The 22432-nt window shown below is 40.0% G+C and overlaps 1 protein-coding gene across 3 annotated transcripts in view; it reads right to left on the bottom strand.

The window, feature by feature from the left end:
• sorcs2 (sortilin-related VPS10 domain containing receptor 2) overlaps positions 1-22432 on the bottom strand; it is a 167277-nt gene that overhangs the window by 89246 nt on the left and 55599 nt on the right. For all 3 annotated transcript variants that reach the window (XM_058068160.2, XM_058068161.2, XM_058068159.2), the window contains exon 2: positions 17666-17733. In XM_058068160.2, the coding sequence (XP_057924143.2) occupies positions 17666-17733 (68 nt within the window). The remainder of the gene's footprint in view (positions 1-17665; positions 17734-22432) is intronic.

Raw genomic sequence — 22432 nt, 5'->3', positions numbered from 1 at the left:
GAAAAACACCGATCAAATGATTCCAAGAATCCGACTATTTCATGGAGGTCAACATAATCGGCGACGTAATAGCATCACCATCAGTTACTTACTAAAAACATGCACCTTCTCATTAATATTCTGCTTTAACAAACCTAACAGCGTCTTGGCTGGGCTGCAAATCATCAGTGATCGTTGGTTGCCATGGCAACAATTGTGTGCAGTAATGTGAAAAAATATGTATTTACGTTGCCTGTGCTGTTATTTTTTTGCCTTTATTTTGCCGGGATTGATTTGAAATATCTGGCACAGCGCAAATAAATCACACACTGTAACTTTAGGGTGTTTAGCTGAATCACCATCAAATTTTATATAAATCTTTAAGGGGCTGACCAGCACATGTATGTGAAATTTGAACAAGATTGATTGACAGAAATGGCCCTCATTAAGCAAAACGTACCACTAATTGTCCATATTTAATTGAACAGTTGTCAAATGATTATAAAAGTTTGACAATATCTGTATTATACAGTATTTATGCTAGCATTTCTTCCAAAACAAATAGCATTCACTTTATTTTGAAATGGCGGACCCGCTCTGGTTATTTTTTATGAGCTGGTATCGTGTCAACATGATGCTTAAGCTGCAATATTACAGTCAAAGTATAATGCATAAATGCGGCAAAGAGGTGATATGTATTTCCTTCAAACAAGTTGTTAGTTTAAACAGTTTAGCTGAGTGTACAATTCAGCATTTACACAAATTTTGAAGACTGCTAATATTACATGCGGACGAGTGGTTAGCACGCAGGCCTCACAGCTAGGAGACCCGAGTTCAATTCCACTCCATCTCTGTGTGGAGTTTGGTGACTCCAAATTGTCTATAGGTATGAATGTGAGTGTGAATGGTTGTTTGTCTATATGTGTCCTGTGATTGGCTGGCGACCAGTCCAGGGTGTACCCTGCCTCTCGCTTGAAGACAGCTAGGATAGGCTCCAGCACCCCACCGCGACCCTTTTAAGGATAAGCGGTAGAAAATGAATGAATAATAGTACATGCAGGGAGCGCAAATAATCAATCACAGCACTTTGGCCTTTAAACCCTACAAAGCGGCGCCTGTCAGCTACCTCAGAGGTCCACACGTGCCTCTGTGTCAAAGGTCGGGAGTGTGTCTCGTGAGGATTCCTGCAGAAAATCCTGAGACGAAGCAATTTGTCAGCTAAAGCCATGGCGACAGGACATGCAGAGACTCATCAGCAAACACTTATTGCTGCTGGTTTTACTGGTGGTGCAAAAGATTCCAACTAAAAGTAATACGAGAACAGAGAATATGTGGGAACAGAAGACCAAGTGGTGAAATTGGGGGAGATTTTTTTTTTGTGAATGCTGAGATACTTGAAAAATTAGGGGGAAAATTGGTGATGATATAGGAAAAATATAGGACTGGACAAACAGACTTGTTCGTTTAACGGAGTCACAAAACAATGCAGCTACAATTGGAAACATTTTAGAACTTCTCATGCATAACCTTTTAACAGTTCTTCCATCCATTCCATCCATTTTCCTACGCTTATCCGGGTCCAGGTCGTGGGGGCAGCAGTCTCAGTAGGGAAGCCCAGACTTCCCGGTCCCCGGCCACCACCTCCAGCTCCACCGGTAGGACACCAAGGCGTTATCTTTAAGGGACATAATCACTCCAGCGTGTCCTAGGTCTGCCCCGGGGCCTTTTCCCGGCTGGGCATGCCCGGAATACCTCACCAGGGAGGCGTCCAGGAGGCATCCGGACTAGATGCCCGAGCCACCTCAACTGACTCCTCTCGATGTGAAGGAGAAGCGGCTCTACTCTGAGCCCCTCCCGGATGACTGAGCTCCTCGCCCTATCTCTTAGGGTGAGTCCAGCTACCCTACAGAGGAAACAGCAGCCTGTATCCGCGATCTCATTCTTTCATGACCCAAAGCTCATGACCATAGAGGATGGTGGGAACATAGATTGACCGGTAAATCAGATTGTTGAAGATCTGACAAATCCTAATGTAACTTTGATCAACTATAGAATTACGACAGCTCCTACTTGGACATTAACACGGCAGCAGATGTTCAACTCCGATGTCAAAAAAGTAGCCACACGTCATGAGCAAGCGAGTGATGCATGGAATACCAAATCCAGGCTGGATTGCAAGATTTATAGTGTGCTCAAAGCACTTAATGTGCAGTTACAATCCTGCCTGGCACACTTCTATATTATGTGTATTATCATTTACAGTAGACGTGAAACAGATCATAGTCTGATAGATTCCTGGCTGCCCTGCACTGACAGCTTTTCTCTTCAATAAAAAATCCCATCATGTTTAATATTAACTCTGCATGTTTTAGATCTAAAGAAAATGCTGAAACATACAGAAATAAATTACTCAAATAAAAAATATTTGTTACTTTAATTCAAACAAAATCTGCTCCCAAATTTTTTTCAATTAATTACATGTCAATATAGTTTGTACTAATATGAGCCAGTTTATCTTACAAATAAGATAAAAATAAAGATAAAGATTTCTTTTCCCTAAAAATTTAATCTTGTGTTTTGTTGTGATTATATACCATATTTTCTCGATTTGGAGTATATGTTGCACATGGCCAAAATGCATAATTAAGTAGAAAAAAACATACATAAGTCGCACTGGAGTACAGGTCGCATTTTTTGCGAGTAATTTGTTTAACTACTTGACTAACCTTACATTACATCATCTTGGAAGGCAAGTTCCAACATTAATAAAAGACTAGAGAACAGGCTGAATAGGTGTAAGATATGCTAACACAATGGTTATTCATCTCGATGAAAAATAAACATGTGTTTATGTAACATAACATAAACAGTTTTAAGGACAGTAACTGTTTAGTTTTCTTCTTTGCAGTAAGAGTAGCCTCCGCTTTACGCCAGTCCCTAACAAGTTTCTCACTTAGTCCAAACTTTTTCTCAGATTTTTCTGAAATTTCACTACTTACAGCTTGTAGTCTACAGAATAGGATTTTCTTTTGGGGGGAATTTGTGTTCTGTTGTTCTCAGTTGTCTTTGTAAGCTAATGTCTACTGTTTAAATATTGAATTGTTAAGGAGTAGTAGATATCGGTGCGAAAGTTTAGAGTGCCCTCTTGTGGCTGTCTGTGAAATTATATATATGTTTTTTCATTTATAAGTTGCTCTGGAGTATAAGTCGCAGGAACAGCAAATGTATGAAAAAAAGTCCGTAAAATACGGTACTCAACAAATTGATCTTCCAACATTTTTTAACTATAAAGAACCGGTATCAGTATTAGTATCTGTATCAGCAACACTGATGCTAATACAGAATCAAATCGATACCAAAATTAGCAGTCTTGAACACACCGTTATGTTCTTTATTTACACTGTATATGAGGTTAGACCTGTGATTGGCTGGCCACCAGTCCAGTGTGTACCCTCGCTCGAAGACAGCTGGGATAGGCTCCAGCATATCCCTCGTGAGGATAAGCGGCATCAAAAAATATGAATGAGGTTAGACACATGCTACCACAGTTTATGTCTAGAACGTCTACATGTCATGACATATCAATTGGAGGCAACTTCAAGTCCCAAAATGTCCAGGGGAAATCCTAATGAAAACCTTGCAATGCACGGTCAGCCAAAATCTCATTAAAGTGAGAGCATGGTGCTGTGATTGTGTTATAGTAGAACAATAAGCCATCAATAAGCGAGGAAGGGTCACTAGCAGAGTATTGATCGGCGCTCATCTAGTTAAAGCATTTCCATCAATACGTCCATAAACTAATTAGCAGCTTTATTTAGGCCAAAGAGACACGTGCGTGCGTGCGTGTGTGTATGTGTGTGTGTGTGTGTGTGAGTCTATTTGTGGTGCTGAGAGCCAGGCAGTCCTATTAGGAGGCCAAACCGCTGCCTAAAACTGTGAAAATGATTCTGTCGTTGTTCATATAATCACAATTGTTAAGCCAGCATCCCGTATTAAAGCTTTGCTGCTGATCACATGACCTCTGCTCCCGCACCATTGTTAACCCCCTTGGTGTAACAACATCCGAGCGTCTCCTTGGCGCTGCTGACGCTATGCAAATGAGCTAATTAAACGCTGTCACCGCTGCGACGGACAGCGGCCACCACCTGCGTGTGTGTGTGACCTGCTTGTGTGCGTGTGGAAGATTCCCACAGGAGAGAACAGATGTACTTGTCACACATGCAGGATAACAATATCTGAACCTGACACTCTTAGGTAACCATAATTCATGTATTAAAACTGGCTTAGTATTTGTTTTTGTTTCTTAAGGGGGCCCTATCCTACATTTTCAACTTTTCTGACTTACATATGTTTCAAATATGTTTTTTAATACATCCGAAACTGGAGTAAAGCAGAAATGGAAATATTTTTTGGTTCTGTTTAATGAACAGAGCACAGGAGAACACCACATTCTCCATTACTTATGCAATATCCAAGTCTTATTTACTGTTTGCTTTCAACCATTAGTATTTAACTAGTTGTGGGTGGGGTGGGGGGTGTCATTATGTAGCACTGAGCAGTGGAGTGGCTGGCCAATCACAAAGAGTAGGTGTGGTCTCTGGAGCAGGCTGCCATCCGAGTGTTTCAGTCGAGAGGAGAAGAATGCAGATTTGCCCTGTGAACACCTTGTGATTTATGTATTATATTATATATGTATATATTTATTTAAGTATGTCCACATCATCAGTTGTGTACTTCAGGGTCATTGGACATTTCGGCCTTTTCTCCCAAATATGGGGGTGGTTACCATAGTCTCCTCTACTATATGCTCCACAGCTCACTCCAGGTGATTTCCCTCTTCTCCACGCCTTCCCATTTCATACAACGACCTCGCTTGACTTGAGACATTACCGTGGCACATCTGCTGCTTCCTCCTTGGCGGCGCACCTCGTCCACCACCAGATGCTGCGTTTAATCGGAGTAGCCTTCTGCGATTTGGCCGTTGTTACTCCCAAGCCAAGACCCCCTCTGTTTTGTTGGTTGCCTATTGCCCAAATGTTTAAGGGCGGCCTTTAGCTGTTCCACAGCTGTATCTGGTCTACATTTCCTTTCCGTTGCTAGAGTGAGAACAACACCTCCAGCAGATGGGTCCTGAACATTTGCTATGAGACTTGAAATTGGCTGTGAGAGAGTTCCTATGCCAGTAAGGCATATGGGCTGTCACTTGCGCAATTACTAATTGCTCCAGTCTGTTAAGATGGGATAAGGTGACCTCATACATGGTGATGGGCCACATGAGGAGAGGCAGTTGTCCAAACTGTAAATCTTTCACTAGTATAGCGCTTTTCCACCTCCAAGGTGCTCAAAACGCTCCAACACTGTTTTACATTTACCTACTGATGAAGCAACATCAGGATCATCAGGAGATACTCTGGAGATACTCCGACATGATGAGCCACAGCTCATCTCAGCTCAGCTTTTTAAGGAATTTTCATTCAATAATCATTCACAATCATAAAACATGAACACATATTTCTTTCCCTTCTCTGTGCCAGAGAACAAGTCAAAATGAGCTAGCTAAGAATGCACATCATTGGGACACACCTATTTTGGCTCTTAAGCCCTACCAAAACACACACAAAACAGTTACATACATTGTCTGTTCTCGTTGGAATGCAGACTGATGGAACAGCACAAGACGTGCACCCACTGTTGAGCTGGTAAGTTCCAAATAGTCCTCAGGTAAAAAAAAACAAAAACAAAACAATAATACTCAAAAAAAAGCATCTTGCTGAGTCTTCGTAGCAATGTTGTCTGGTCTAAGTTGAGACCTGGTTTCTACTGTTCCAGTTTCTCCGGTTTTGTTGATAGCATGCAAAGCAGGATTTATAACATAGTGTTAATTTTTCTAAACTAACAACACATTACCATCACCAGTAGGTAGATTTACTGGGGAGTAGCTTGAGGTATTGTGTTCTGAGACGTCACTCACCTATAGCGAGACGTTGTGTACTCTGCCAGAAATATAGTACTTTGTGTTAGCTGCTAAAATAGCAATATCACTGTAGCTTGGTCAACATACTGGTCAGTTATGTAAATGGAACACTGTTGGTGTTCCGGTGGCAATTGGTGGATTGGTCTCATTCCTCTAGTTGTCTGAATAGATCAAGAGAAAATCACATTTCCCTTGATATGTACTTTTAAAGGGACCTATTAGGCTAAATTTCTGACCCTTTGTATTGTTGTGGTCGCCCATAGAGCAGCTACACGCAATAACGTGCACAAAAAACTTTCTACATCCTCCAGAATCTGCACCTAATTTTAACCTAGCATGTTTTTGGAATGTGCAAGGAAACCGGAGGGGGATTACTATATTTTACTAAAATAAACTTGTTATAGTGCTCTGTTAAAGTCTCTGAAATGAGGAGGATACTTTTAACATGTGATCTGGATGACGATTAAATTATATCGAAATTAGCCATTGCTAATGGCTGAAGACACAAGTACAGTAAACCTCGGATATATCGGAAATTCGCTCACAACGGACAAATAAAAAAGAACCAATTTTTCTGTAATGCATTTCCAATAAAAATTCATTGCATATATCGGATTTTTTATAACGGATTTTGCCTATTTCGGACAAAATCTCCAGTCCCGTTCCAATTTCCCTTGCATATATCGGATGGCCGCATCGTGTCTTTCTCCTGGCTCCAGATTTAGGACAAATATAAAAGTGAGTGACGTCAATAATACTAGCACAGCAGTGAATGAGATCTTAACCTCACTATTGGAAATAACGTAGGCCTGACGGACGTAACAGGGCCTAGCTTAATTAACAATTTGTTATGCTCAGAGTCCAATAAAGTTAAATTCTCATTACCTTACGTCTCTTTTCATTGCCCAGTCCAGGTACATTGGAAACATAGTCAAGGAAGTGCCTTTTTATAACGGATATAAATCCAATATATGTGTAAAACGGACATTTTCCGGTATACGCATATAACGGATTTCGCTTATATCGGACAAAACCAGTGGGAACAATTGAATCCGATATATCCGAGGTTTACTGTATATGTCTTCACAGACTAAGGAGATGGTGAGAATGAAGGAATGTTGCTTGTTGAAATAGTTCTTTATTTTTTTAAATTTGGATTCTTCTGTTTTGTTGACATTTCATACGCTTATCGCTTAACAGCTGTTGCAATAATTGTGTTGTATGTCTTCACTACTCTGACAACAAATCTTTCTTCCGGTGGCTCACAATCAAAATAAAATTAAATGGGTGCGCTTTGTTAGTTGCTCATTTTCCAACAAAACTAACAACAAAAAGTACAGGTGTACTTTATTGTGGCTGAATAAAGCCTATTTTGCACATTTAAAATACCTTTCTCTTTTTGTTTTTTATATTTGTTGATTTGTTGCCTGAAATGGGCTGCATGGCGGTGAGTGGTTAGTATGCAGGGCTCACATTTAGGAGATTCCACCCTCGGCCATCTCTGTGTGGAGTTTGCATGTTCTCCCCATGTATGTGTGGGTTTTGTCCGGGTACTCCGGTTTCCTCCCACATTCCAAAAACATGCTAGGTTAATTGGCCACTCCAAATTGTCCATAGGTATGAATGTGAGTGTGAATGGTTGTTTGTCTATATGTGCCCTGTGATTGGCTGGCGACCAGTCCAGGGTGTACCCCGACTCTCGCCCAAAGACAGCTGGGATAGGCTCCAGCACACCAGTCAGGACCAGTCAGCTGTTTAATTGACGGGAGCCAATCATCAGCCAAACTCACAATAATGGAAGGCTAAAATCATCACAACTTAACACTCAAAGGGTAGCCAAGAAATATATAATAATATGCCAAAATATACAATAATATCCAAAATATATAATACAGTATACAATAAGAGCAGAACAGTTCATTAGCCAATGACTGCCATGGCTGCTGGATGTATATTTTGGATATTAGAGGGTGAAGTCGACCTTTGATGTTGGTACTGTGACTCCATTTATGTACACTAAAATAGTCAACAGTTTAAAAAGCTGTCTTCAAAAGAATGATGAGAATGATTGCAATAATTCATAAACATATATGGTAATTTGAGTAAACACTGTGAGCTTCCTAAAAATAAACTTCCAGAAAAGGTTTGTTGGCTGACAAGTCCTCAATGTTCAATTGCATAATCGTCAGGGCTGCTCAGTCTGACTGGATGTCCAAATATGGGCGTTAGAGAGACAAGTGAATATTGACACCTCTTAATCAATCAATTCATCAAAACTCCCCCAATTTGTCATCTCCACAAAGACTGTGCAAGAAGATTATACGTGAAAGCATCGGGCAAAGAGGCTTATGTTAAATCCTCGCCGATGTTTCTTTTTTGGCGGCTTAAAGAGGGACACAAATTGGAGCCAAATGTCCCAAAAATGGCCATCGTGATATAATGCAATCTGGCCCTTCATTGTTTGGATTTTCATCTTTCCATGAAAAGCTTGGATGAGCAAAAGGGGAGAAGCTTTACTTGGATGAAAGATGGAGGTGACTGGTCAATTTGACAACACTAGCCGGTCACTTCATTAGGTACACCTAATAATGCAATAAGACAGAATATTTTTTTTCTCATTTTAACACAGCTGCAATCATTAAAAAGGTGATGATGCCAAAATTCGATCTTACGTATGCTATATTGGGGGTGGCCATTACAGTGATTGTATCTGTTTACAGTTCAAAGTCAATTGTGTCATGGTTGACATATACGTGGTGATTTGAGTAAGCACTGTTAGCTCCCGAAAACAAAACCTCCAAAAAAGGTTCTTAATGTTCAATTGCATAACCCTCAGGGATGCTATAGAAATGTATTTTCTCCAAGTTTGTTTTTTAAACTGCTATTTCATAATGAATTGGAAAAATGTCCCCATTGCTTTTTAATGTGTTGCCTTGACGATGACTGCATTATCTTGTGCACAATCCTTTTCATTTCTTGTATACAGTATCTGGTATGTTGTATAGCAAATGCTAACTGGACGTGATGAACAGAACATAAATATTTTCACTGACATGCTACTCAGTTTATGGACACTATTGAGGAATTATGTGTAATGATCTTTATTGCCATATCTGTTTTTTTTTGCTGAATTACTGAATGATATCAACTATTTTGATGACCTGTAAACTCTGACCCTGTGAATGTGAAATACTAATCATTAGTAGTTTTGTATAGTAGTTTACCGTTTAGTTTGAGAAGTTTATTAGTAGGGATGAGCCGCAATCCTTTGTTTTTCTTTTTCTTAAAATACACCAACACCAAATTTAAAGGGGACCTATTATGCTTTTTCAACTTTTCTGACCTATAAATGTAGTTAGAATGTTCTATTCCCGTGTTAAAGCATGCCAAAGTTTCAGATAATGACGCTTGCACATTTGGAAGTGAGCCCTGAAAGAAGTTTGACATGGCTGAAACGCTTGGTTTCAGAAGACAGTGTAAAACTGTCCCTTTTGTGATGTCACAGAGGAACGGCCTTCCTTATATGGGCGTGGCTGTAAGGCATATAAACTCTCTGGCTCTGCCCTCCCCCAAGCTCTGCTCTTCTGTTTACATTGCCAGCAATGGCTCCTGAGGGAATGCCACATTCGTTTCCAATTCCTGAAGACGCCACCATAAGGCAGTTGGAGTTCCTGATTCCCTACCAGTAAAGGAAATACATTTTAATCTGTCAACGGCATTTCACACTGGACTGTTTTGTGAACATGAGCCACTATGCAGCTGGACTAGCCGACAAACTTGCTGAAGCCCAAGCCTTTCCAACGTTACTTGATCATGTGGAAGAGTCAGAAGAGCAAGCAGTAAGTAACAATTTATCAGTGTCCTAACTATTTGTGTAAGTCATGTAGCAAAGGCACTTGTCTGTACAGCATGATAGCATAGAGGAAGCAGTGTTGGTAATAACCGTTTCCCACCACAAACATTAGACGTTGCAGATGCCGTAGAAAACCTAATGCTAAAATGCTAAAGCTACTTAACATTGAGAGACGTCTTGAAGTAACCTCAGACTGTCCAGTCTCTACTTCCAGATCGACTTTGGAATCCAACACATATGGCTGTATGTTAAAAGTCCTTTTAAGTACTCTCGAATGTGACCAATCACAACAAGTGGGCGTGCCTGGAGGAAGGCCGTGGGTGGAATAAATTAAAACGGACCATTTTCGCAGGAACCACAAAATCCAAAGAAATACAGCTGAATAGGTGCAGATTCTGGAAGGTCTATTATGTGCTGGTTATAGTGTGTCGTTGCTCTTTAGGAGTCCGCAGCTCGTTACAAAGGGCCGAAAAATTTGTCTTGAAGTAACCTCTTTTCTTGAGAAACTTCAGACTGTCCAGTCTCTACTTCCAGATCGGCTTTGGAATCCAACACATATGGCTGTATGTTAAAAGTCCTTTTAAGCACTCACGAATGTGACCAATCACAGCGGAGTGGGCATGCCTGGAGGCAGGCCTTGGGTGGAATAAATTAAAACGCACCATTTTCGCGGGAACCACAAAATCCAAAAAAAATACAGCTGAATAGGTGCAGATTCTGGAAGGTCTATTATGTGCTGGTTATCGTGTGTCGTCGCTCTTTAGGACTCCGCAGCTCATTAGAAAGGGCCGAAAAATTAGCATAATAGGTCCCCTTTTAGTGACACAATGTAGAACTCGCTGTTAGAAAAAACTCTGTAAAACTGAGCGTGCAGAGCCATGCACAACTTCTTTCAGGGCTCACTTCCCATTGCGCAAACCCAAGTCTCGGTAAACACAGCAAAAAACGCTTTATGGAATTTTATATGGAATTATAGTATTCACACTGACTTGACAAAAATCAGATAAAGGTCACATATAAGCAAAAAAAATTGGAATTGACCTGCAGTGTGAACATACCCCTAGTGGCCAAGTTTTCTTCAAGTAAAGTTAAATAAAGTGGACTCTTATTAAAAAGAGCATTCTATAGCAGTTTATTTCAAGTGGGTAATGCGGTGGGGGGAGTATTACAAGCTGGTGCTGGGAAATGAGACAAGAGTGATGCAGCAGCAAGGGAGATGAAGTGGAGAGTTAAAAGGAAACTGTTGAGTGCCGTTATGGGATGTCATAACAGGATGAATTATTATAAACCATAGATATCCTTTTTCTATTGACTGTTATGTTGCACTTTATAACCCTGTGTCTGCATGAATATGCAAAAATTGAAGTCCATACATTTAACCCTGTAAATCTTCTTGCAATTGTGCACAAAATCTACAGCAGGGGTCTCAAACACGTGGCCCGCGGGCCAAATGTGGCCCGCAGGACACTAGTTTGAGGCCCCCGCCTTGATATGAAAGTTTAATGTTAGTGCGGATTGGATGCTGTATGGTATGGACGCTGTATGGTATCATGTACCCAGAAAAAATTATGACGTTTGATTAATGTTCATGTTAAAGGTTAAATAACTGTTAATAGTTATCCTCCCTATCCGCGTGGAAGTGGTAAGTTTTTGGCTATTTAAGTTTAAAGGAAATAACTTGAAGGCTACTGTTTAGGTCGCTAGCTCTCTAGTTTGTGAGTTAGCATGTGAAAAGTTTTTTAAATTTTTTAGTTTTAAATAAATGCGTTTTTTTTTTTTTTTTGGAAAACCTGATGCGGCCCAGTCTCACCCAGACCCGAGCTCCAGTGGCCCCCAAGTAAATTGAGTTTGAGACCCCTGATCTACAGTACATGGACAATATGGAGGATCCTAATGGAGGCCAATGGGGGGAAAGGCCATTTAAATTTGCAACAGGGTCACTTAGAATTAGGAACAAAATACAATAGAGCGACTCTGAATTGTATTATTAAAAGCAACAAAGGTACTGCATATTTACTGTGCATGCTCCATGCATTTAGAATGATTGATCATTATTTGTAGTTGACTGCAGTAGTGCAATGAAGTCCATTGCAGTCAAAATATTAGGAACATCTCATAGCATGATACACCATGTAGACCGCAACAAAGCACAATAATAAACCTGCAGTTAAATGAACTACAAAAATCTTGGCGCATGTAAATTATTTGTTATAAATAATACATAAAATGCTTCCAAACAGTTTGCACATGGATGTGACAGATAAATGGGGGCTGTCACACCTCTCAAACACCAAATCCTCAGTGTGAGAGACCTGCTAATATTTAGTGCTGACACCTTCTGCATCAACCTGGCCTTGAACTCACTTTTTTTTTTTTTTACGTACATGCATCAGTGCACTGAGTATGTGCTAGAACCCCCAGTGTGATGCAGCTATGAACACCACTGGGCTCACTGCTAGTTCACAACACAATAGTGTTATACAGAGATATAAGTTAACACTGGCAGAGATGTGTTAAATTAAAAGAATATGTTTCATATTGTGCGTGTGTGAGTAGTTTATTATTTTGAACTCATACAGGTGTACCTAATGTTGTGGCCAAAAATACATTTAGAAAAATGCCTCTGATTATTTCAGCACTACCGGAATGATTAAAAGACATAATAGCAAGAGAAAGTCCTTTCTTAAAAAGTGTGAAGAGGCTGAGTAGCTGAATGTAGAATGTAGCTGAAGCTGATGTGCAAAAAATGTGGGATTTCAGGAAAAGTGGGAATTTTGAGGACATGGAAAATTGTTAGCCTGAATGTTTTGATGCTGGAATGGTTTGACTGGTTGAGAAGTGTGCAGAAAGCAAGAAAATAAAGATCAAATGGGGGCTTTTGGGATTTGGGGGAAAGTGGGAATTTTTGGAATGGGTAAGATAGAATTGAATGGTTTTAATGGGTTTATGAATGGAAAAATAATTAGTCAATGGGAATTCTGGAAAATGTGGAATTCTGCTAAAAAAAGGGATTTTTGCCACACTGAAAATTGACTGGCTGAATGTTTTGGTGTTGGAAGGGTGAGAAATGTGGAAGTAGTGTGAATTGTTATGATCATTTATGGAAAATGTTTGGGGAATGTTGGAATACTTTCAATGAGTTGAGAAATGTGGAACTTGAAAAACTTGAAAAACTTGTCAAACTTGCGGAAAATGTGAAATTATTCATGTGAATGCCATTTTTTGGTCATTAGCCATGAATGATCTGAACATGTTGATATTAGAATAGTTTGAATCAGTTGAGTGATGTGGTAATAATTGCATGTTAAAAAAAAACACTGTTCAGCATTTGTATCTTTTTCTTTTTTTTGTTGTTTTCATAACAGCATGATCAAATCCGAAAATCTTGTTAATTCATCTTTCATTAAAAATAAAAGGCATGGTTGGTTTTAATTTCCATAGCAAGTAAATAAACATCACTTATCACGCCTGAACAAACACTGTGAGGAATATTCCTCCTTTTAAACTCACCGTTGCTTAATATTTGGCTTTAATGTGTTGATTATGTTATGGGTTTTTTGGTCGTGAAACGCTTGCCTAAAAGAGTGAAAAATAAAACGAGGAGGGAGTGGGGGGTGCAGCTATGGAAGAAAGGCCCTCTGGGTGTGTGTGTGTGTGTGAGACGTTCCAGGAGGCCATTTTGATTAGATGCTATGTACAGTGTGTTTCATGTTTTATGAAGACTGAGATTCAAGTCGCTTTTACCCTCCAGTCTTGGGCAACAGTGAAATCACACTACTGTAGCCTCTGCAAATGTATGTGTTTGTGTGTGTGTGTGTGTGTGCATCCATCCCTCTTCTTCCTCCCCTACAATCTTGCCTTTTTTTAATCTATAAAAAGCCAGCACTTAATTGGGTCCCATCAGCTGTTCCTAATATTTTGCTGACATCATTATATGATAAACACCTAATGGTGATGGTGAATGGATGCGTCCATTCCAAAACACAATGGGTGCTGCCTCCACCACAGAAACCTGTACCTGTATATTAGTGTGTCGCAATTGGCAAACTTCCATACTTGCTGCCTGAGTGCACAAGTGAACAGTCTCAAAACGCTAAGTATGTGTGTCAAGTCACGAATTGAGACATTATGTTCCAGGTTTGCTCTGTGTTTAGTCCTAATGCGCTTATGTGTGCCTTGAGTTGTCGCCATCTCGGAAAGTTAGGGTGCACTGACATCTTGGTGTATGTGCTTTTAATGAATATAAAACATTTGAACAAATTTGGCACTCTGAATGATCATACAAGGCTGTAATGTATGTACAGAACCTACTTCAATTCTGCTTTCCACTCATAATTAGATTGGTGCTGTTATTTTTGCAAGTTACACGCCTTGTAGTGTATCTCCCCAACCTTTTCCCGGTTGATTCAATCAGCAGTCAGAGACCTTAAAGCAGGGGTCTCAAACACGCGGCCCGCAGGCCAAATGTGGCCCGCAAGACAATAGTTTGAGGCCCCCGCCTTGATATGAAAGTTTAATGTTAGTGCGGCCCGCGCAAGTTTGATATGGATGCTGTATGGTATCATGTACTCAGAAAAAATTATTACATTTGATTAATGTTCATGTTAAAGGTTAAATAACTGTTAATAGTTATCCTCCCTATCCATGTGGAAGTGGTAAGTTTTTGGCTATTTAAGTTTAAAGGAAATAACTTGAAGGCTACCATTTAGGTCGCTAGTTTGAGAGTTAGCATGTGTCTCAAGACCCTGCAGTTGCGCAATATGTTGTAAATAAAAAGAGTATAAATGTGACTATAGTCGTGTTTTGTCATGTCTGCAGGGCTCTAATAATGCTTTGTTTTTTTAATCTGAAAAAAATAATTTGTCTACCCACCAACTATATGTGGTTTCTTAAGTTTTTATTATTTGCCATTTTATTATTATTATATTTATTTATTTATTACTGATTGATTTTCTTTATTCTTGATTTGTTTATTTATTTTTCATCTTATTTTGTGTAGAAAAATAAAAACTAACATATTTGAGAACAGTGGAATGTTTTATCAGAGCTTTTATTGTAGAAAATCGGAACAAAAGCAAAGTTTATTCATTTTTCTGTTTTTAATAAATGCGTTTTTTTTTTTTTGGGGAAAACCTGATGCGGCCCAGTCTCGCCCAGACCCTAGCTCCAGTGGCCCCCAAGTAAATTGAGTTTGAGACCCCTGCCTTAAAGTAAGAACAAACAAAAATAAATACATTTGTATAAAAAAAGGACATTTCTGTACAACTCAAATTGACACAATGCGGAAAAAATGTCCAACAAATTAGTGTTGTTGCAGCAGAGCAGTTCCATAGGCAGATTTGGTTGCCTCAGGTTAGCGACAGTATGATCACACCTAAGATTTATCACTGGGGTGGGCAAACTTTTTGACTCGCGGGCCGCATTGTGAGTGAACAAATATGACTGGGGGACCAGATTATACATTTCATACACGGACACTAGTTTAAGCCGAGAATGCTAACAGTCCACCTGGAATTATCTAGTCCCTTTCTCAGGAGCACTTTCTGGGTGGTAGTTTGCCCATCCCTGATTCAGTATCTGTGTGTTTATATTTTTATTGGGTGGCCATATTGGAACGGTTCAATCTTTATGTGATCCCACAAAGTCAATATGGGCTAGTTTATAAAGACTTACTATACACTGTGACCAAGATATGGCTATTCATTTAATAATTTCAGGTTTTTATATAGAAATGTTACCTAACTTATCCCTGCTTTCAATAATTTGTTTTGGTTTTGGGGGGGAAATTGGGCGTGGATGGGTCTCTGTCCTGTAACAATACAACCATCAACATGCAAACGTGGGAAAAAACACGCATACATAATTCATCCGTGACCTCCAGGGAGACTTGGTAACTAATGAGAGGCGGCAGCTTTGAAGCTCTCGGAGAGAACGAATGGCATGAATTAAGTGGTAACATCAGACATATTTGCAGTACGAAGGTGGGGGGTGGGGGGTGGGGGCATCAGTTACAAACCCTGTCTGCTCTATTTTCTGTTATTAAACGTCTCCTCTGTGGTACCTGCAAGGTCAGGCTCGGCATTGGAGCATCTGCTAGGGATTAGATGGAAGGGAGAATTGATATTCTCTGAGGAAGTCCACACAAGCACAAGATTTTAAAGAAAGTGCTAAGGCTGAATCCCAAATCTACCCCTTAGCCCTTTCCTTTGTCTTACCCCTTCCCCCAACACAGTGCCCACGGGCACCAGGTGCCCACAAGCCAGTTTGTTCAGGTTTTTAGTAATGTGAGAACACTAGAAAGAAAGCCAATTTGAAATACAAATTTTGATACCAGCATTTTGTTCATGTTCTGGCAAGACAAAAAAAAAGGAACACAAGTGGGAACACACCCCTTAAGCAAGTGGGCAGCTATGGATGTTCATCTTGTTATGTTTGTAGCTTGCCACTTGCTCCATTGTTGATCACGTAGCGATCGTAGATCTCCACAGATATATGAATATAGCAGAGGCTGCATAGTGGGAGTAAACAGCAAAAAAAAACGGTATAAAGGTTGCTTCATAAAAACGGTCTCAACCATGTTTATTGTCATCGTGGGGAACGTGACATGGAGGCGCTCTCGGCGCTACAGTGACATGAATGCAGCTTCATTGCAGTGAAGATTGAATATTATATTCACTTTTCTATATATATTTACATTTAATATACTATTTTATTTCAGCGGCTCTTAGTCTGTAAGATTGTTTACATTTTAATAAAACTTTGCATGCATATTTGGCTTTGACTTTTGTCTAAACTTCCTTTGTGGAAAAAATATGGGGATATATATATATATCGTATATTCGATATTCAACATCGGGATCTGAGTTTTGGTCCATCCGTCCATCCGGATACAGAGTTCCTGAAGACAAACGGCTGACTTCACTTGGCTCAGCATTCCTGCAGGAATGAGACAAATGCATGAATGATGGGCTCCAACTATTAACTGATTGTAAATTCAATAATAGTAATAGCAGTATAGTAATACTGTGATGAAAACAAACAGAGTAATCGTAAAAAAATTTACAGGAGACAACACGAGAATCCAAAAGCTGAATAAACTTTGAATAGAAAACCATGTTGTTTACATCTTTGACTTAGCTCACTTCCTGACCATCCATACTGTACGCTGAATACAATAAAATCACCATGACAACTGTTGGCAGTACACTGTACTTCAGTAATGTAGATTCCCCTTTCTAGCGAAATCATTTATGAAGTTATATACTTTATCGGTGTTAGATATCGGTGATAGCTAGCTAGTTATAACCAGCAACAACCAACAATTCAAAACATTGTGAATATTTACATGCAGTAGCAAATTATTGACTATCTCATAAAACATGACATTAATATCCAAATCAATGATTATGCTTAATTACTTACATTTATAAGCTTCTTTCAGTCTCTGCTGCCGCCATGTTGTATCCGAGAGGACTCCTTCCACTCCTTCATTACAAGTCTGGTCCCCGACTGGTTTCTGTGGCTGTACACCCCTCAGCACTTACCCCTTGCCCCTTAATTTATGGAGGATCGGGACGCCACTTGTAAAACCTCAGTTAAGGGCTAAGATAAGGAATAGAATTGGAACTCAGCCCATGTGTTACATATTTGGCCTGCCCCCGCTCCACTATGGTCAGCCTCATGTGGTGCCACTCTCAGAGCTCCTCACAAGTCACATGTTGATGTTTCTCTAGTCGGGCCCTGTCTGCTCCTTTTTGACCTCAGCGCTGCCGCTGAAAGCTCTACAGCCACCCACGGGCCAGACGTAACATAAGGTCATCGTGCAACAGATGGACAGCGCTAAACATTTTCGGGCCTACCTCCACAGAGAACTCTCCAGCACCTTGGTGGAGTCAGCGTGGTAGTACTTGGTCAGAATGAGAATGACCTGCAAAGAGAGAAGAGGAGAAAGAGAGATGTTGAGTTAGCATTTGGAGACATCTTTTCACAAGGTGCTCTTCTAGTTCCACGTGCAGCTTGACCTCTTAACATGCTTTCCTACATGAAACCTTGAAAGGAATCAGGTCAAATGCACATTTCACCATTATTGAGGGCGGGTCAAAGCTGTCATGGCAAATGGGCTGTAATAATGGGAATGGGAGGTATGGGTATTCCCATTATTGCACATCATTACTGCAGGTGACGGAATTTTACATGAAGTGCACAGTGATATGAACCTATATTGATAGCGGTTATGAAATGGAATAAATGCTGTATTACGACTGTTTGTACAATTTGATGAGATCCATACCAATATAAGTTATGAAACGGATTGTTTTTGTTGTCCTCTGTGGCTGCATGATGCTGACGATACATGATTGACATGTTTATTAGAACGTGTCTTCCAAAGCAATTTGATCATAACCATGTGGTGGTGCCACAAATCATCATGAAACTGAGAAACGTGAGATAGCTTTGTTTGTATGAATGAGACATGGCAGTCCATGGCATAACCCCCCCTCGCCCCCATGTATGCTCACTCAGTCAGACTGTCTTTTACATTCCTCCTGTTCTTGACAGCTTTGGGATTTGTGCTGTCATGTTGCAGAGTGCCAGCAGGTCAAGACGGCACATGGTGCCCAAAGGTTTGATTGACAGGACATATTGACACTGACAGGAGTGGCACAGGAGGAGATGTGTGGGGGTGTAATGGGCCAAAAAGGGGTGGGGCTTATGGGTGCTGTTGCTGAAAGCTTTATTTGTAGGGATGAGCGAGTACATCGCATCTGTATCTGCATCTGCAACTGTTCACCCATCTAAATTATCTGTATTATGATTGATGCAAACATGGCAATAAACATAACGATAATAATAATAATAATAATAATAATATAATGGGCGGCATGGTGGTCTAGTGGTTAGCGCGCAGACCTCACAGGTAGGAGGCCAGGGTTCAATTCCACCCTCGGCCATCTCTGTGTGGAATTTGCATGTTCTCCCCGTGCATGCGTGGGTTTTCTCCGGGTACTCCGGTTTCCTCCCACATTCCAAAAACATGCTAGGTTAATTGGCGACTCCAAATTGTCCATAGGTATGAATGTGAGTGTGAATGGTTGTTTGTCTCTATGTGCCTTGTGATTGGCTGGCCACCAGTCCAGGGTGTACCCTGCCTCTCGCCCGAAGACAGCTGGGATAGGCTCCAGCACCCCTGCGACCCTCGTGAGGAAAAAGCGGTAGAAAATGAATGAATGAATAATAATAATATTTTATTTGTATGTGTCAGCCTTGCTGACTGTATTTTCCCCAAAAGCACTGCATTCAGTATTACAAGCCGTTTGCCGACTGACTCTACATCACCAGCCACCACCCGAAACAAACAAACAAACAAACAAAAAAAACTTTCAGTGACTGAGGCACAATCGTGCCCGCTGGAAAAAAAAAACGTACAGTTATTAAACAAGTTTAAAGTGGAGGAATATTTCTGCACATTATGGAATTAGAGGCGAGCTGAAAAAAACCTAATAAAGAGGCATCGTGACAAACTTCCCAATTGCACCGTGCACCAATCTCAGAGCATAAAGAGTAAATGCATAATGTGCATTTTCCTGAAACACGAATACTGATAATGACGAAATGTACTCCTTTCATACTCATATCCGACAAAAAAAAGTATCTGGCTCATCCCAATTTAGTTGTAAACAGTCGTTGGCTACCGCCAACCGTGCTTCGTCAACCTACCTGAAGTTGGCCATGAAAAGAAACAACATTTTTAAGTTGTTCTCCCGCTGTGCATCCAAATGCATTTTTTACTTTTCAGCAATTAGTGTCGGATCAAAGCCGCTACTAGAATTCAGGACCAAGAGAATAAGCGGCGAGGGCGCTGGATGTTTTCACAACAGCAACAACCATCAAAGTCGGCCTCCAGGCTCTTTGGCTCAAAGTGGTCCAAAACTGAGGACCCCAAAATGTCAAATTTTTAAAAATGTTTATGGACTTCTGAGGATATTTTCACACTAACAGCAACCAGGCTGCCAAGGATGATTAAAGTGAAATGTGCATGCAGCCCACTTCTCCTTTTCTCCTCTTTCTTCTTTTTACTGTCTCAACAAGCTTCTTCACCGAGTGGAATTAGAGAGAATACATTCTATATGTCTCTCAGGCTTTCAAAGCAGAGCTACTGCAGATTCCAGAAAAATACCATAGCACTCATATAACGGCTGTTTTTCACTGCGCCATTTAATCATTTCACCTGAAAAACAAAGGTGTATGTATTTTGGACTCCTTAAATGAGTTTTTCATCTGGTCTACAGGCGCATATAAGCGATGACAGGGGTGTTGTTCCAAACTTTGGACAGTCTTCAAAGTTTTACACAGCCAGCTTTGGATGATATTGGCATTTCTCATGTTACTCTGGCACTTTCACCGTCACTCTTGGGCTGCACAGTGGTCGAGTGGTTAGCGTGCATGCCACACAGCTAGAAGACCTGAGTTTAATTCCACCCTCGGCCATCTCTGTGTGGAGTTTGCATGTTCTCCCCGTGTATGCGTGGGTTTTTTTCCGGGTACTCCGGTTTCCTCCCACATTCCAAAAACATGCTAGGTTAATTGGTGACTCCAAATTGTCCATAGGTATGAATGTGAGTGTGAATGGTTGTTTGTCTATATGTGCCCAAAAAAATGGAGCAAAAAAAATTTATACAAAAAATAGGATTTTTAATATATTTTATATGTACCTTCTTAGCATATCTACATGTTTTGCGTGCCAAAATATCAAAGTGGACCTTGTATCCAAAGTTTGGATCGATTAAAATTTGCTTGGTTTGATAAAAATAAACATGGTTTGTGATGAAATGACCTTTGGAAAATGACGTGTGGTGATGTTTGTTTCATGTCTGGTCAGTGTTTTTTTATGTCAATGCAGATTGTTCATGACAACAAAAGAAGAGAATAATTCACTTTTGATAAAACTTCTGATTTTAAATACTTTGTAGTCCCATTTATAAAGTAGCGAACAGAATAAGATATTGCAATATTGCAAATATTGCAATTTGAGATGTCTCGATTCGTCCAATATTCTTTTTTTTTTTAATTGATCAGAGATCAGAGGATGAGCCCATCAGCTCTTTAAAGTACTGCAAGTACTTTGTTTGTGCAGCAGGTCAAAAAATAAACAAAGCCATGTCAGCCGTGTGGAAGTAATTCTGTATTGTAAATGAAAATAGTTCCACAGCCTTTTGCAATCACTACAGAATGACAATATCAAGGGTTGGTATTAGTAAATCTGCATAACCCAGAATCTGAGGAGCAAGTCCAAAGCGGTTAGAAAGGCCATTGACAGAAAGGCTGCAACAAACACTGGCTGGACTTTCAGAGAAAAGACAAATGTCCAAAACAAAGGGAAAAGGCAAAGCCGATCACTAGCCATGTATACATGAACCCAAATATTCCAATTGCATTCAGTTTATTTGCTCAAACGTAAAGAATTGAACCTTTGTATACACCTCATTCCGAAAGAAAAGTGCCAATCCGAATGAACATACAACATACTCCTTTCCCCAATCCGATTGAGATATCATGTATCCGCTCAAATGGAAACTTGTTGTTCATTGTGTTTTTCTTCTTCTGTTGTTTATTGGCGGTTGGCAAGCAGCTTTCGGTGTTCATTATCGCCATCTGTGGAAGAGAAGCTAAACACTTCTATACTTTATTCACAAGTCCAGTTTTTCTTTAAAAAGAAAATATACATCTATATAAAACATGTCCCGAATTTAGTTATGAAATATTAGCAAGATTTTATTTTATCTTTTCCTGTTTAAATTCATCCCGGGTGCGTTCTCTCAGCGCAAGGTCAGATATGACGTAGCACGCAGCTCGAGACGTTCTTCAGTTTTAAAAATGGAGGCGAGTAATCGGCACTGGACTGCTAAGCAAAGTTTGTTTTTGATCCAAACTAAATTTCAAGACTGGATGGACTAAAACTGGCAATACGGAGTTATTCCAACAAGTGAAAGAAAAACTCAGGGAAGTCGGTATCATGTGATGTTGATGTTTACGCTTTACTGCGCATGCGCCATTGACTATTCTGTTTGATTATAGCGGCGTAATATTCCTTTACATGGATAATATTGTTTTTGGAAAAGTCATTCGGAAAGATTCAATTCAGAAAGAGGAAAAAACTCTTCATGTAAACATGGCTAATGAAAAGGTAGTTGAATTTATCTTCTTTGTTGTGGATTGTGGAGTTTTGCCAACATTTGTAATGTATGCATCCACGGTATGTTTTGCTATCATGATCATGATACATATCATCATACTGCATATGTGTATGATACATACATATGACACATGAAGATGAGTGTACATAAGTGTACAATGCAATATTGACAATACAAGATTTCTGTCACACTATAAAGTTGCCTTATTTTGTGCATCCAAAAATGGCTGCTCCCCTTTTCCTTTTATTCCAGACTGTGATGAATTGTTTGTGTGTGGTCTGTTTCTGGAGAAGGGAGTGTCAGCACACTAGTGTGGACTATTTCAATGAGTGCATTCTTCCTCTTGGAGGCCAGCAGCAGCTTCCATCCTTTCATAAGTTTCCTTCTCGCTGTCTTCTCGTCAATGCACAATCGCACACAAGCCCCCGCAGT

The sequence above is a fragment of the Doryrhamphus excisus genome, linkage group LG2 (assembly GCF_037039965.1).
Source record: "Doryrhamphus excisus strain RoL-2023G ecotype Guam linkage group LG2, RoL_Dexc_Guam_v1.1, whole genome shotgun sequence".
NCBI classification, from domain to species: Eukaryota; Metazoa; Chordata; class Actinopteri; order Syngnathiformes; family Syngnathidae; genus Doryrhamphus; species Doryrhamphus excisus.
Note: the sequence above shows the minus strand (reverse complement) of the source record. Positions and strands in the feature narration are given on the sequence as shown.